We start from the raw sequence: 15,323 nt of genomic DNA on the forward strand, positions 1-15,323 counted from the left end.
CAACAGCTCTTGAATCCATCCACACACTGTGCCAGGAGCTGGGGACCTCAGGATAAATAAAGCAGGATCCCAGACCCCAAAGATCACCAATGGGATGGTTCCCGGAGGCAGTATGCCTATTTTATCAGTAACGCTGATGGGGTTGAAAAGAATCACCAAACATCACAGCCACCAGCATTGCTGAGGCTTCATCCTGTTATGACTCCACCAACAGGTGGCGCTGCCAAGCTCTCTCAGTTCTGCATCTTAAACTCCCAAAGTAAGGAAAACCTAAAATATCTCAGATGTCCTCTATGCCAGCGATCCCCAACATTTTTGGCACCAGGGACTGGTTCTGTGGAAGACAAATGTTCCACAAACCGGGGGGAGATGGTTTGGGATGATTCAAGCACATTACATTTATTGTGCCCTCTATCTCTATTATTATTACACCACCTCCATCTCAGATCTCCAGGCATTAGATCCTGGAGGCTGGGGACTCCTGCTTTATACAAACAAGATCTCAACAAGTGCATTCTCTATTCATCAAAGGGTAACCTAACCATCAGCAAAAATAACATATTGCCACTATAAATAAATTGTAACAATATACATTCTTTGGGATGCCAAAAAATGCCAAAGGGGTTGCAGACTGCACTGCAACGAAGAGAAGGAAAAAGAATTTTTTAAGGCTGGAGTCACAGCAGCATTATTCCCAATAGCCAAAAAGTGGAAGCAATCCAAATGTTCATCAGTGGATGATGGCTAAACAGAACATGGTCTCTCTTTATGGAGGAATATCACCTGGTCATAAAAGGGAATGAAGTTCTGATATTGATACAACGGGATGAACCTTGAAGATATTATACCCAGTGAAATAAGCCAGACACAAAAGTCATGTATTGTATGATTCCATTTCTGTGAAATATCCAGAACAGACAAATGCATAGAGACAGAAAGCACACATCTGGTTCCAGGGGCAGAGAGAAGGGGAGATGAAGAGATAAACTGGTTTCTTTTTCAGAGGATGAAAACGTTGTGAAATTAGATGGTGGTGATGGCTACTCAATTTTGCAAACCATCTAAACCGCTGGATCCTGCACTTTAAAAGAGTGAGTTTTATGGTGTGTGAAATAGATCTCAATTTGTAAATGCTTTTCCTTTTTAAGGCACAGGGGAGGCTTTCTGCTCCACAGGGTCCCACATCAATAGAGACTTTGAACTGGAAACAACGCGAAGCAGAGGAAAAGGTGAGTCCCTCACCTGCTGGTGTGTCTGTTTAATGACAGATCAGAACACACAGGCCCCTCACCAGAGCTGGATGCCCCAGCTTCCTCCAGAAACGAGGAGTCCGTGGCCTTCCTCAGTCAAGTCTGAACCCCCATTGGCTGTTCAGGATGCAACCACCTCCCTCCTTCACATCCCAGGAGAAAATGAGGACCGATTCCACCAACTTACCGTCCTCAGGAAGAGCTCCAGGAAGGCCTGGGACTGCTCGCTGCTGGTGTTGCTGAAGGATTCTAGATACCTGACGTTCACTATTCTGACTTTCCCAATGAGCTTCTGAGCCGCTGCAGGATGGGGAATAAACATGTTTGCTATGGTAAGTGTCAGGTAACAGACTATCATCTTTGTCTCAATAGTAGTATTTTCACATCAGTCAGGAAGAACATCAAAGGGAGGCTGGTTTGCACTCTGTAAAGAAGGAAGAGCACCTGATATGTGCAGGCACAGCCCCTCAGGTCCAGAGGACAGTGGGACGAAGCCTGGAAACAGACAGAGACCTTGCTGGAGCCACAGAACCAGATCAGCCCTTGCAACTTGGACTCATCAGCAAGTGACCAGCAAGAGCCAGCAGTGACCTCCCCTCCTCTAGCTTACCGTGAACTTGCACTTAGCACCCTCACCCACCGTCTCCTCTCTAAATCCCAGGCCACAGTGAAGTCCTGCTTTAAAGCACATAAACAAAAGTTCTAGACATTTCTGACTGCACCCTAATGGGACATCTTAGGCATCACCCGAGGGGTGCACACCCCACCTCAGAGATGACTGCTACTGATTCTTGGCTGGCTGCCCAAGATTTGATAACTAATCTGCAACACCAGGCCTGCCCTTGGCTGCTCTGGCAAGTTAGATATTCGAGAAAATATGTGGATGACAAATGCTAATGAGGAGAAAAGAGGAATATTATCTGAATATATACCTATCGACAAGAATCACTTTCACCATGGGACTGCCGTGGTGGTCCAGTGGTTAAGAATCCTCCTTCTAACACAGGGGACTCAGGTTTGATCCCTGGTTGGGGAACTAAGATCTCACATGCCTTGGGGCAACTAACCTGCATGCTGTACCTACTGAGCCCACACTCTGCAACTTGAGACACCCCTGTGAGCCACAAGCTCTCACAAGCTTGTGTAGAACACAAGCGCCACAATGAAGACCCAGCCAAAAAAAAAAAAAAAAATCAGCTCCAACTTATCAGAGTGTACTAATACACCCGACTTGCTTAATTCTACTCCCCTCCCTTCTACTCTGCAGCCCTAGGCTCAGGGTGGGGCAGACCCACAGATCTATCCATCATCATCTTTCCTGAAAGCCACGTCCACTAGGAGTGAGAGAGGTCAGAGAAATTGCATAGACCAGCACTGTACAAGTGGCATTAGTGGTAAAGAACCCGTCTGCTGATGCAGGAAATGAAAGAGACCCTGGGTCAGGAAGAGCCCCTGGAGAAGGGAATGACTACCCACTCCACTGTTCTTGCCTGGAAAATCCCATAGACAGACGAGCCTGGTGGGCTACAGTCCACTGAGTTGCAAAGAGTCGGACATGACTGTACCCATTTCCCTGTCGTATACTCACGAGGACACAGGTGATTGAGGGTCTGCAGCCTCTGCAGAGTCTGGACCACTGTGCAAAGCAACCTCTTTGCCCACCATCTGTCCCTGAAATGGGGCTTCCTTGGTGGCTCAGATGGTAAAGAGTCTGCCTGCAGTGCATGAAACCTGGGTTTGATTCCTGGGTTGGGAAGATCCCCTGGAGAAGGAAATGGCAACCCACTCCAGTATCCTTGCCAGGAAAATTCCATGGACAGAGGAGCTTGGCAGGCTACAGTCCATGGGGTCGCAAAGAGTCAGACATGACTGAGTAACTTCATTCATTCATTCATTTGTCCCTGAAATAAGCCCCCTTCCACATGGCCTTCGAACCCCAGCTGAGGAAGAAGCGAGCCAGGTGTTCCTACACTGAGTAGAAAGGAAAGCCAACATCCACACATAAATGCAGCTGTTTTAAACTTTCACCCATTGAAAACCTCTGTCCTACTTTTTCTCCTCCCTTTAAGAACCCACGGTGATATTGTTTCTAAAGCTTGTTACCTGTCCTCACTTTCAGCTGGGCTCTGGCACTTTCTTGCCCACACACTCTGGCCACGATCTCCACCAGGTACAGGACACCGGGCTCCAGGCCTGACAGCGTGAGGCTTGCTTTCCATGTCTGCAGGTGCACGGTGGGGCTCCGAGCAGAAACCAGGCTGAGCTGGAAAGTGGAGCGCAGGGTGGGATCCGCCGCCCAGGCCACGTGAAAGCCCGTGCTGGTCACATTGGAGACAGTGACCCTTCCGATGGGGACGGGAGCTGAGAAGTGGAATATAAATGCCCCTGATTAAAATCAATCCAAGGTTCCCAGTAACAGGAAGGATAAGCTTCACCCCACCATGTGGGGACACGAGCATCCTCAGGGGATGTCAAGCCCACTTGCCGCCAGCTGCACGCTCGGGTGCAAGGTCTCTGGATTGCCCCCTGAGCCCTGGGCTCCCGGGCACAGCTCCCCTGCCCTCGGGTTGGCTCTGTGTCCACCCTGAGGTCCCGGGAACTCCAGAAATAAAGTTTTCTTCAGGAGGTTCTGGGCGGCTCCTCCAGGGGTCGCCCTCCTCAACCCCCAGGCAGACTTCCCAAGGAATCAGCCAGGTGGCCACTGCTGGTCACAGACCATTCCTGCAGGTGACTTGGGGCTGTTTATGCAGGCTTAAGAGTTTAGTCCGGAATCCAGCCTCATGCAGCAGAGGACATGCATCAGTGGAGCCAGTTGACAGTGGGTTCCATGTGGACGCAATCCAGGGTCAGACTGGCTTGGGGAACTCACACAAGCGTGCCAGGGCTATCTCCTTCCATGGGAGTCACGTTGCCAAGCCCGTCTCCTTCTCAGAGTGACCACCTGGCGCCTGGGGTATCACCCTGGACTATTGATGATGGCCAAACCTCTGCAGGTAATAGATGATGTGGAGCTGCTGGGGGCGGTGTGGCTGGGGGCAGTGGGAGGAATATAGAACTGCTGGGGGACTGCAGCGGGCTTGAGGGTGCAGTACTGCTGGGGTCTGTACCTGGATGAGGGGTGCAGCACTGCTGGGAGGGGCTTCAGCAGGCTGGGGGGTGCAGCACTGTTGGAGAGGTGCAGAAAGGTTGGGGCCCAACACTACTGGGGGGAAGTACCCCCGTGCTCAGTGCCCTTAATGCGACACCTGCTTGATTTCCTGCTCCTGCTGTTGGCCAGTGGGGAAACAGGAAGGGGGAGGACAGGGCCAGAGAGAAAGAGGGGAGACAAACTTCTCACCATAACTAGACTCAGAGCTGGCCTTCCGGGGACTGAGTGTGCTGCAGTGGGTCTACGCAGCATAAAATGAGGGCCCACCCGGGGCTGCTGATGGCCCTGGACTGTGTGAACCTTTGCTTATGGGGGCTCACACACCACATGGCTCCACACAGCCCCAGGACACACTCTCCCTGACACTCACCGCAGGCCGGGGTCTTCAGAGATGCAGGCGTGGGGGCCAAGGGCTGGTCTGGAGAGCTGAAGGGCCCAGGGTCCAAGTTCTGCACCCACATGGGGTCCAGAGGTGCTGGGGGTGTGTCCCTCATGGGGAGGCTGGAGTGCCACTCGACATGGCCCGTGGGATCCGGGGCAGGAGTGGGCCAGAAGGGCAGCTCTGTGGTAGAGTTAGGGGGAGACTGTCCAGGGGTGTCTGGCAGGTTGTTTGTGGCCCCAGGAGAGGAGCTATGGGTTGGTCCAGGAACCCTGGGGGAAAAGGCCACCCTGCTGGCTGTCCACTGGCCGGTCCCCAGGCCTGGGGCCACGCTGGCCTTCATGCCATGCCCGGTGCTGTTACCACCGTGGCTGCCCAAGCCGCTGACTCCTCTCCTGGGTGGGAGCCCTAGGGTCCAGGCCTGGCCTGCTGCAGGGGTGCTCCATAGGTGTCCAGGGCCGGGGGACAAGGCAGGGGTCTCCAGACTGAAGGATGTTGCTTCTGTGCTGGGAACCGAGGCTGTGACCTCTGACACTGGAGACGGCATGTCCACAGGACTCTGCATGTCACCTGCCAAGACACAGCCAGGCTCAGATGGGGCATCTGGTCTACCCTGACCAAGTGCTCCCACCCCCCAGGGGACCTGAAGGGGGACATAGGCTGTCCCAGTGAGTGATTCAGAGTGTTTAACAGGACCCATGTTTTTGGTTTCCCAAGAACTCTCTTTAAAGGCCAGGGGGCTTCTTCATTTGACCAGTGAGGATGCCCCTACTGTGAGCAGGGGGTCCACCCAGTGGCTGCTGAACCAGGACATAAATGCAGGGCTTGGTTCCTGCAGGCCTCAGATGGGTGTATCTGGCCCTTGAGAAGTTGGGACCATTTTCCCCAAATGTGTGCTCACTGTGGGGGTTGGTGCTGGTCACTCTTACCAGCCTGCTGGGCATTACACATGTAAGAAAAAGGATGGGAGGGGAGTGACTGTGTGGGTCTCAAGAAGCAGGACAGTATACACAGTAGGTAAGGACTAGAGGCTTGCTCCCTCGGGAAAAATTCTCTGCTGCTGCTTCCAGCCAGAAGGCTTTAGCAGGGATGGCAGAGCAAACAGGTGGCTGAGCACCTCCACTGCCCACCTCCCCCAGAGCAGGCATTGCTAGTCAATCACAGCACTGCGGATCTGTATATGACCTCCTCCTGCTTCTTAGCTCAGCACTCCAAGTATCCCCAACCAGCTGATCAGAACCGCATCCTTCTTGGGGCTGAGATGTGCCTAGAATGCAGCTCAGAGGCTTCACCTCGAGGCTTTCTCCTTGCTTACCTGGGCTCCTACACCTCTCAGGATGTGGGCCACCCAGGAAGGGACCACTCTCCCTCCAGGGGTTTCATCATGACTTTCTCAGGTCTTTTCACTCAAAAGAATAACTTAAAATCGTACTTTAAAACTGCATTGGTCCAGGGGCTTCCCTGGTGGCTCAGTGGAAAAGAATCTGCCTGCCAATGCAGGAGATACAAGTTCGATCACGATCCCTGATCCGGGAAGTTCCCACATGCCACAGAGCAACTGAGCCCGTGCACCTAAACTACCGAGCCAGTTCTCTAGAGCCCAGAGGGCTGCAACTACTGAAGCCTGAGTGCCCTAGAGCCCGTGCTCTGCAACAGGCGAAGCCGCCACAATGAGAAGCTTGTGTACTGCAAATAGTGCACGCGGCCGCACAGACCCAGCACAGCCAAAAATAAATAAACAAATAAATTTTCTGAAAACTGCCTTGGTATAAAGACTAGACTCATAATTGATATTTACTATTACTATATTAATTTTTTCTTTTGGTTTTAAAAGGAATTAAGTCATTCTCATGGGTTCCTAACAATATGGTGGGCCCCAGGCACTGTTCCCACCCTGCTGGACGGAGGTCGTCCCTGCTCCAGCCCAGGCCCTAGGGGAGGGGGCTCAGCCCAGAGCTGGGGGTGGGGAAGGCGCACACCGTCGCAGACCCGGCCCGGTCTGGAGGGGTGGGCATCCCTGGCTGTCCGGCACCGACAGGTGTATGAGCCCTCGAGGTTGATGCACTCAGCCTCCGGCGAGCAGTCGTGCTCCAGGCTGTCTGCACACTCGTCCCAGTCTGCGGGCGGGAGGGAGAGAGGACGTGAGTGAACACGGCCACGTGGTGAGGACACGGCAGAGGCTGCTCAGAGAGCAGAGCGGTCGTGGCATCGAGTTCTTCGTGACCGTCTTTTCAGCAGATGCACAGAGGGCTGGGGCAGGGCGTCAGTGAGGCCCTGGCAACCAGCACCTGGTGTGGGGCTGGGGGGCCCTGCACAGAGCCCTCCCAGAAGCTTCCATCTGAACCAAGGACCATCTGAACGGAGTGTCTGCCTGCCTCCATCGCCGTCTGATCTGGAGGCAGAAACTAGGCAACGTCAGTTCCCTTGGGGGTACTAGAGCCCACGGGCTTCCCTCGTAGCTCAGTTGGTAAAGAATCTGCCTGCAATGCAGGAGACCTGGGTTCGTTTCCTGGGTTGGGAAGATTCCCTGGAGAAGGAAAGGGCAATCCACTCCAGTATTCTTGCCTGGAAAATCCCATGGACAGAGGAACCTAGCAGGCTACAGTCCATGGGGTCACAAGAGTCAGACACGACTTGGTGACTAAACCACCAAATCACCACCACCAGTGCCAACAGGTGTGAATATAGTCCCATCTTGTTTATTCTTTGCTCCCAAGGGTCTGTCTCTTCTTTCTGATGTGCCAGCCATCCCCTAATATTTAGTGTCCCAAGAAAGAAACAGGAAAATAACTGAGCCAGGAGGTGTCCAGTCACTACAACACGAATATTCTGAGACCCAGGACGGCCCTTGCACACCTCCTCTCCAGGTCTGGGAAATGGCCAAGAGAGACTCAAAGGCCTTGAGCCACCAGAAACCCTGAGCCTTCTGATCCGGGCAAGGTAGGCTATTAAGTAAGCCCTGTAAATACCCACTCCCCAGGCCTGTAAATCCCCCCAAAGCCTCCCGTCCTTTCTCAGCCAGGGCCAGCTTTAGGGAAAACTCATCAGGAGCATCCCTCCCTCCTTCTCCGGCCGCTCCCTCTCCTCCCCTCTTCTGGGCCCCCTGGTCACCCCCAGCCCCATGTGTGGCCCTACTGGAGCAAAGAATCTGATAGCTTTGGACATGTTGACGCATGACTGATCAATAAGGCGCTACAGGAGAGTAAGCAGGATAAAACCTTAAGGAAGAAAGACAAACATATATCACTTATATGGGAAATCTGAAAAAAAAAAAAAAGTACAGATGAACTTATTTACAAAACAGAGAAACAGTCGCAGATGTAGAAAACAACCTTATGGTTACAAGGGGAAGGGGGAAAGGATAGATTGGGATTGACATATACAACACACACCCTACTGTATAATAATATAGATAACTAATAAAGACCTACTGTATTGCACAGAGAACTCTGTTCAGTACACTATAATGACTGATATGGGAAAAGAATCTGAGAAGAGTGGATATATGTATATGTACTTTCAGTAGTTTTTCCAGTAGTCAGATATGGTGCAATAGTTGTACCATAAAGTAGACTGAGCCACGAAGACTTGATCCTTTTGAACTATAGTGCTGGAAAAGACTCTTGAGAGTCCCTTGGACAGTAAGATCAAACCTGTCAATCCTAAAGGAAGGATTTCCTAAAGGAAATTATTCCTGAATCTCATTAGAAGGACTGATGCTGAAGATGAAGCTCCAAGACTATGGTCACCTGAAGCGAAGAGCCGATCCATTAGAAAAGACCCTGATGCTGGGAGATTGAGGGCAGGAGGAGAAGAGGATGACAGAGGATGAGATGGTTGGATGGCATCATCGACTCAATGGACATGAATTTGAGCAAACTCTGGGAGAGAGTAAAGATAGGGAAATCTGGCCAAGAGAGGCCGCAAAAGTTGGACACGACTTAGCTACTGAAGAACAACAAATGTATATGTAAAACTAATTCACTTTGTTGTACACCTGAAACTAACACAACACTGTAAACCAACTATACTCCAACTTAAAAGTAAACAAAAATAAAGCACTCAAGCTGTATCTCCTGGGAGGAGCCAGGTGGGAGAACAGTCTTCCCCCAGCCCCGGAAATCCATCCTTCAGCCCAGGTCTGGCTCTGTGGGTCACTGCCTGTTCCACCCCCATGCCAAGAGAACAGGTGGCTCTGAGCAGAGTCACCCTCTGCCATCAGGGGAAGCTGGGTACCTTGAGGGGGCTGAGGGTCCCCATGAGGGGTGGTCACCAGCCCTCTGCACAGGTTTCCCAAGAGCTGCAGGGCAGGTTCCCTGGCCAGGCTCAGGGTGCCCACGGAGCCTGGACTTGGCCGGGCTTCAAGTGAAGATAAGGCATGTGTCCAGTTTTGTGCAGAGAAAGCTCTGCAGCCGGGGGCTCAGAGGCCCGTTTTGTGGTTCTCAGTTTTGCTTCATGTGATCTTCATGGAAGCAGCTCCGCTGAGACCAGCAGGCTCATCAGCTGATGCAACAGTTACACCCCAACCCTGGGCTCCCTGCAGGCCCAGATCTCCTGGAGTGCTGCCCAACCTCCAGCCTGCAGATGGCTCAAAGGTGCCTGCAGTTAAGGCCAGGGCCGGAGCCAGGCCAGCCGGGGCAGAGGGCCACGTGGAGAGTGGAGGCCCCACTGAGACCTGAGTTCAATCTGCAGAGCTTCAGAGGTTATCTCGGGGAGGTGGTTGCCTGCTCACTCAGCCAGCACAGGGCTCATGAGCAAGCCGGAGCAACCCTGGTCTTGCACCAAAGCCCGGGGCCATACAGGTCTCAGCTTCGGGCCTGTGAGCCGTGGGAGCTGCCGAGCAGGCTTCATGCCTCCCAGACCACCAGACGGAAATCCATCCCCTATGGGGCCTGCGCTCTGCTCCTGCTGGCAGGAAGCTGGGACGAGGGTGTGGCCCGCTGTCCAGAGGAGGGGGTGGCCATGGGAGACTTGCAACTCCCCACACAAGTAACCCTCAGGAATGAGGCAGGGAGGCCCAAGGACAAGCCACCCCATCCCTGAAAAGGCAGGCTCCTCGGGAGGCTCCAAGCTGTCTTGGAGGCCCAGGTGGCCTTTGAGGGTGAAGCCTGCCTGGCTAGAGCCCTCAGCCCTTCCTGGGGACTGGCATCAGAGTCTCACGCAAGAAGGCAAGTGGGCACAGAGACCTGGGTTCTAACGGCAGCTGGCTCCAAAGGCAGAGCCACCAAAGGTGGGGAAAGAGCCCCATCAGCAGGTCAGGGGGATGGTGACAGTCCTGGGGCCAGGCTCCCCTGCCCACACCTTCTCACTCTGCCCACAGAGGCGACAGGAAGGGCCCCTGCATCTGCGAGGCTGTCAGGAGCCCGTGGCCGATGGGAAGTTTTGGGGAGCGTGGCCGGGCCTGTCCTGAGCTCACAGGAGGAGGTGTTGCTGCCCGGGTACTGCGGGGACCCAGGGGACCCCTCAGAGTGAGCGGTGCCAACGTCAGGGCTGTGTTGGGCCAAGGTCTGCACACAGCATGACGGCATGAAGGGGCCACGTGGACACACGCGGAGGCCCAGTGGGTCATCTGCGCTTGGAGCAGGTGAGCAGCACAGCCCTTTCTGAGCAGAGTTTTAGGAAGGGGTGGGGGGCGAAGGCTGGAGAGACAAGGGGAACAAGGGGAAGGAGCAGCGGGGAGGACTGGGGGGGACCGTCCAGGCCCAAGATCTCTTCCGAAATATGGATGTAGGTCCTAGAGAAGCGTTACCCCGATGTGTTGGGCGGTGCTGTCAGAGCTGTGCCAGGCACCTGCTAACTGATCCCAGTGCTCCCTCGTTTGCCCACGAGGTGAGATGTGTCCTCACCTTCCCATCTCCCAGATGAGAACACGGAGGCCCAGGAGGCAAAGCCCCCTGTACAGTGGCCCACGGCAAACCAGCATCAGAGCTGGGATTCCACCACATCCAGCCTCCCTCGCTGGGTAGTGTGGACAGGATCCGAGAACCAGGGTGCTGCTCAACACTGGGCCTCCCTGCACATGTACACCACCCCAGAGGAAGACCGGGGCACGCGGCCACCCAGTGACCAGGGGCAACAGACCTCGGGGACATTATGAGATTGTGACAATGTGACGGCCACGCTGCTGGGACCCGGTCATCTGCAAAGACCCTTCTTCCAAATACGGTCACATCTGAAGTTCTCTTATCTTGCGGGGTCACCATTCAACCCACAGCCTCACTTGACAAGGATCTGGAGTAACCTAAGCCTTGATGTTGGGAGATGTGTCTGGGAGGCACCTCGAGGAGGGCTGGGGCTTCCAAAGACAGTTCAGATCTGCCTCAGGTGGGCCCTGGGGGATCTATCCACAGGCTGCCTGGCGTCTGCCCGGCACTTGGCCTCTGAGCCCAGGCAGGCAGAGCTCATCATGTTAGAGAGGGCCACCACCAAGTCCATTCCCATGGGGGTGAGTGACAAAGAGCCGGCAGGCTAAGCAGGCAGTGTGCCCCAGGTGTGACACTCCAGCGGCACTTTCCCTGCCTTCTTGCTTTGGGGGAGGTTGAGACAGTAAGCCAGGGGAAACATAAAGATGGCAGAGGAATAGGACAGGGAGACCACTTTCTCCCCTACAAATTCATCGAAAGATCATTTGAACGCAGAGCAAACTCCACAAAACAACTTCTGATCGCTAGCAGAGGACATCAGGCGCCCAGAAAAAGCAGCCCATTGTCTTTGAAAGGAGGTAGGACAAAATATAAAAGATAAAAAGAGAGACAAAAGAGTTAGGGACAGAGATCCATCCCGGGAAGGGAGTCTTAATAGAGGAAGTTTCCAAACACTAGGAAACCCTCTCACTGGAGGGTCTGGGGAAAGTTTTCGAATCTCAGAAGGCAACCTAACCGGGAGGAAAAATAAATAAAACCCACAGGTTACATGCCTAAAAGCAACTCCCAGCAGAAAAGTACCCTAGACGCTCACATCCGCCACCAGCAAGTAGGGGCTGAACGGAGAGGAGCGGGCAGCATTGCTTAGGGTAAGGACCGGCCCTGAATGCCCTGAGGGCAATCGGAGGCAGCTAACATGAGATAGCAACCAAAACTGTGGGATAGCAAGAGAGAGAGAGAATTAACCTGCAAAGAGACAGCAAGCCAGAAGGGACTGAGCTCACAGGAGCTGGCAGCACCCACTCAGGGTCCCCCTCCACGGGGGGGGGGGGGGGTCAGCCATGCCCACACTGAGCCCCACACAGGCTCTTTGATGTAGAAACTGCGGTGCCCTCACCATGCGAGGCAACTGCATCCCCGAGTTGACAGCAAAACCTTCCTGACATGACAGCTCACTGTCTCTGTCGTCTCTGTATCTCTGTCTCTCCAAGTCCCTGTCTCTCCCCACCTGGTCCACTCTGGACCCCCTGTATCTCTCTCTCTGTCTCTCGGTGTCTCTGTCTCTATCCTATCCTTGACTCTGACCCCCCTGCTCCCCCATCTCTCATGCCCCTGCCCCCGCCCTGTTTCTCCACCTCCCCCTCTTCACTGATCCGTGACTTCCTGCGTCACCAAGTCAAATTACAGGTGTTCGGGTTGATGACACAGACCCCCATGCTGGCGCGTCGCACAGCGGCCAGGGGGCGCTGGACCCCCACGCACACCCAGGAATCTCCCGCCCTTGTGCCCCTTGTGATTCCTCCAGCCTGGTTCTGCCCTGGGTTCCAGGCCCACTGCAGGTGAGAGGATCCATCCAAGGGAGTGAGTGTCTCCAGGCCCCGCAGGTCACTTCTCCTGTCAGAAACAGGAAGTATGGGATGCACGTGGGCTCCATGGTTTGGGGAGGCTGGCCCCAGGCCCCAGTTCCCAAGGAGGAACACAGAATAAGGACTCACATTTCATTTACATTATCTACTTTTTGGGCTTCCCAGGTGGCGCTAATGATTAAAACCCGCCTACCAATGCAGGAGACACAAGAGACCCAGGTTCTATCCCTGGGTGGGAAAGATCCCCTGGAGAAGGGCATGGCAACCCACCCCAGTATTCCCGCCTGGAGAATCCCATGGATGAAAGAGCCTGGTGAGCTATTGCCCATAGGGTCCCAAAGAGTCGGACATGACTGAAGCAATTTACCACCACCACCACCATCTACCTTTTGGAATAAAGTGAATGTTGGCCAGAACTGATGCAGCCTAGACTCAAAGGCATCAGGGTGGCATGCCCAGGGTGCGGGGAGGGGGACCCACCTTGCACACGTGTCCCCCGCTGGTCAACCTGGAACACGGTGCTCGCCCACAGAGCCGGGAGCAGAGGGGCCAGCGTGGACACGCCCACTGGGAACTCAGGGTCCCACATGGTCAGCCTGAGCCTCACCACCACGCTTCCGGTCCGGAGAGACACGACCTGCAGCCTCAGCTTCCCTCTTCGGTACAAGTCGGAAATGGCCGGCGGCAAGGAGGCGGCGACCTGGCCCGGGAAAGGCGACAGACACTCAGATGGAGCGGACTTTTCCATCAAGGTCTTCAAAACCGCTCATCGGGGCCCCCAGAGTGGCACGTGGATGGTGCACAGAATCCATGGGTCCCCTTCATGACCAAGAGGAGGTTCCCACTCACCCACCTCTTGGGGCAACAGTGTCGCCCCCCCAGATGACTGGAGCCCTGGGAGTGTGGGCCAGGCCTCGTCAGTCTTTCTGAGGATGCCGAGACCATGACAGTCAACTCCCCATCCTACAGCCCTAGATGCACGGCCCACTCCCTGTGCCCTGGAAACCGGTGTGAAGGTTAATGTGTGTGTGAGAAACAAGCAGATAATTGGGTTGACTGGTGGATTGGTGGAATGACCAAGAGGAGCAATCTCATGGCTCTTTGGCACTGTCCCCCCTCCCTGGGCTGTATCCCCAGGAAACACAGGCCCAAACAGGTGCTCAGGGCAGCCTGTGCCGGAGCAAGGAGACCCCAACCCTACCCCACCACTCCTGCACCCACAGGCCAAGCACTGCTAAAAAGTAGGAAGAATTCTCCAAGAAAGGTCAAAAACTGACCCCCGCCCCCGCAGGTGAACATAGAGGGGCAACCCTCCTTCAGTCTGTCCCATTTCCACACATTCTGCAAGTAGAACTTGCAGAACTTCTTTCTTGCTCCAGAATATCTTTCCAAGACACGTGTGTGATGAATGCCTTGGGAGAGAGAGAGGATGGCCCGATCCAGAGCAAGGGCAGATCTATTCACTGTCTGATGTCGTAAAGATAACGTCTCTTGGGAACTCCCTGGTGGTCCAGTGGCTAAGACTCCAGGCTCCCAATGTAGGGGGCCTGTGTGCGATCCCTGATCAGGGAACTACAAGCCACATGTCACAGCAAAGTAGATAGAAAAATAAAAAATAAAAGCAAATACATTCATTGGAAGGACTGATTCTGAAGCTGAATACTTTGGCCACCTGATGCAACAAACCTATTCATTGGAAAAGACCCTGATGATGGGAAAGGTTGAGGGCAGGAGGAGAAGGGAGTGACAGAGGATGAGATGGTTGGATGGCATCATTGACTCAATAGACATGAGTCTGAGCAAACAGTGGGAGATGGTGAAAGACAGGGAAGCTTGGCGTGCTACAGTTTATGGACAAAGAGCTTGACAGGACTCAGCAACTGAGCAATAGCAACAAATATTTTAAAAAAAGATAAGGTCTCTTTCTGCAAGGTTTAGGCAGGTTTGCATGGGGATCGTCAGCAGTGATGCAGAGGTCCTGCATGCGCATCAACCACATGCAGAGGGAACTAAGTTCCCTCTGTGCCAACTGCTCGGGACTTGGGGGCCAGCAGGGGACCTGGCACCCATCTGATGCTCATGCTGCCTGCTCTGCTGTGAGCAATGAGGTCCTTATCTCTGACCCAGGCATCTCGTGTCCTCTGCCAGCATCCATCCAATAGTCTAACTTACTAGCTTGCAGGCAGGGCGAAATCCTAGACCTTTCATAGTTTCTAACAATTCAGCATTTTGTTCTTTTCTCCTACTCAGCTTATGAGGATAGATGGTAGTTGCTACTGGCCCTGTTCTCCCAAGCCTTGTGCTGGTGACTCCCCTCAACCCCAGGGAGGGACAGATGCTGTGATCACTGGTAAATACGTCTTCAGAGAAGCTGCCCCAAAGTAGGAGGGTAGCAGCCCCAGACTCCCCCAGATGGAAGGTTCAACAGAAAACCCAGCTAAGCCATCAAGTGGTCCAGCCCATTTGAATCCAAGATGTTTTGGCCCCAAATCTAGGTAAGTTACCCATAAAAGGGGCATTTTGAGTAATTACCATGGGATTTGAGACTGCCCCCTCCCCAGCCCTGGTGACAGGCGCTCGTCCCACACCTGCACTGGCCTCTTGTTGGGTTTCTGGCTCAGACCCTCAGAAGCCCCTCTCCCAGGCTTTACCTCATGCATCAGTTGCTGGGAGAAGTCCTGGAACTCAGGGCTCCCGCGGTCCAGCAGCCCCTCCGTCACGCTGCGGTTTAGGATCCTGACCATGACTTCAAACACTAGGGCATCTGAGACAGATGATAATGGGAGTTAGCTGAAATCCGTGAGCTTTTCTGTTAAC

At 53.9% G+C, this 15,323-nt stretch overlaps 1 protein-coding gene across 1 annotated transcript in view; it reads right to left on the reverse strand.

Moving 5' to 3' along the window:
- UMODL1 (uromodulin like 1) overlaps positions 1–15,323 on the reverse strand; it is a 76,136-nt gene that overhangs the window by 25,411 nt on the left and 35,402 nt on the right. Inside the window, exons 8-13 of the mRNA XM_043873662.1 lie at positions 15,158–15,270; positions 12,987–13,206; positions 6,641–6,894; positions 4,769–5,420; positions 3,354–3,611; positions 1,438–1,550 (exon numbers count right to left, since the gene is read on the reverse strand). Of these exons, the coding sequence (XP_043729597.1) occupies positions 1,438–1,550; positions 3,354–3,611; positions 4,769–5,420; positions 6,641–6,894; positions 12,987–13,206; positions 15,158–15,270 (1,610 nt within the window). The remainder of the gene's footprint in view (positions 1–1,437; positions 1,551–3,353; positions 3,612–4,768; positions 5,421–6,640; positions 6,895–12,986; positions 13,207–15,157; positions 15,271–15,323) is intronic.

Source organism: Cervus elaphus, chromosome 19, assembly GCF_910594005.1.
Source record: "Cervus elaphus chromosome 19, mCerEla1.1, whole genome shotgun sequence".
In the NCBI taxonomy this organism is placed as follows: Eukaryota; Metazoa; Chordata; class Mammalia; order Artiodactyla; family Cervidae; genus Cervus; species Cervus elaphus.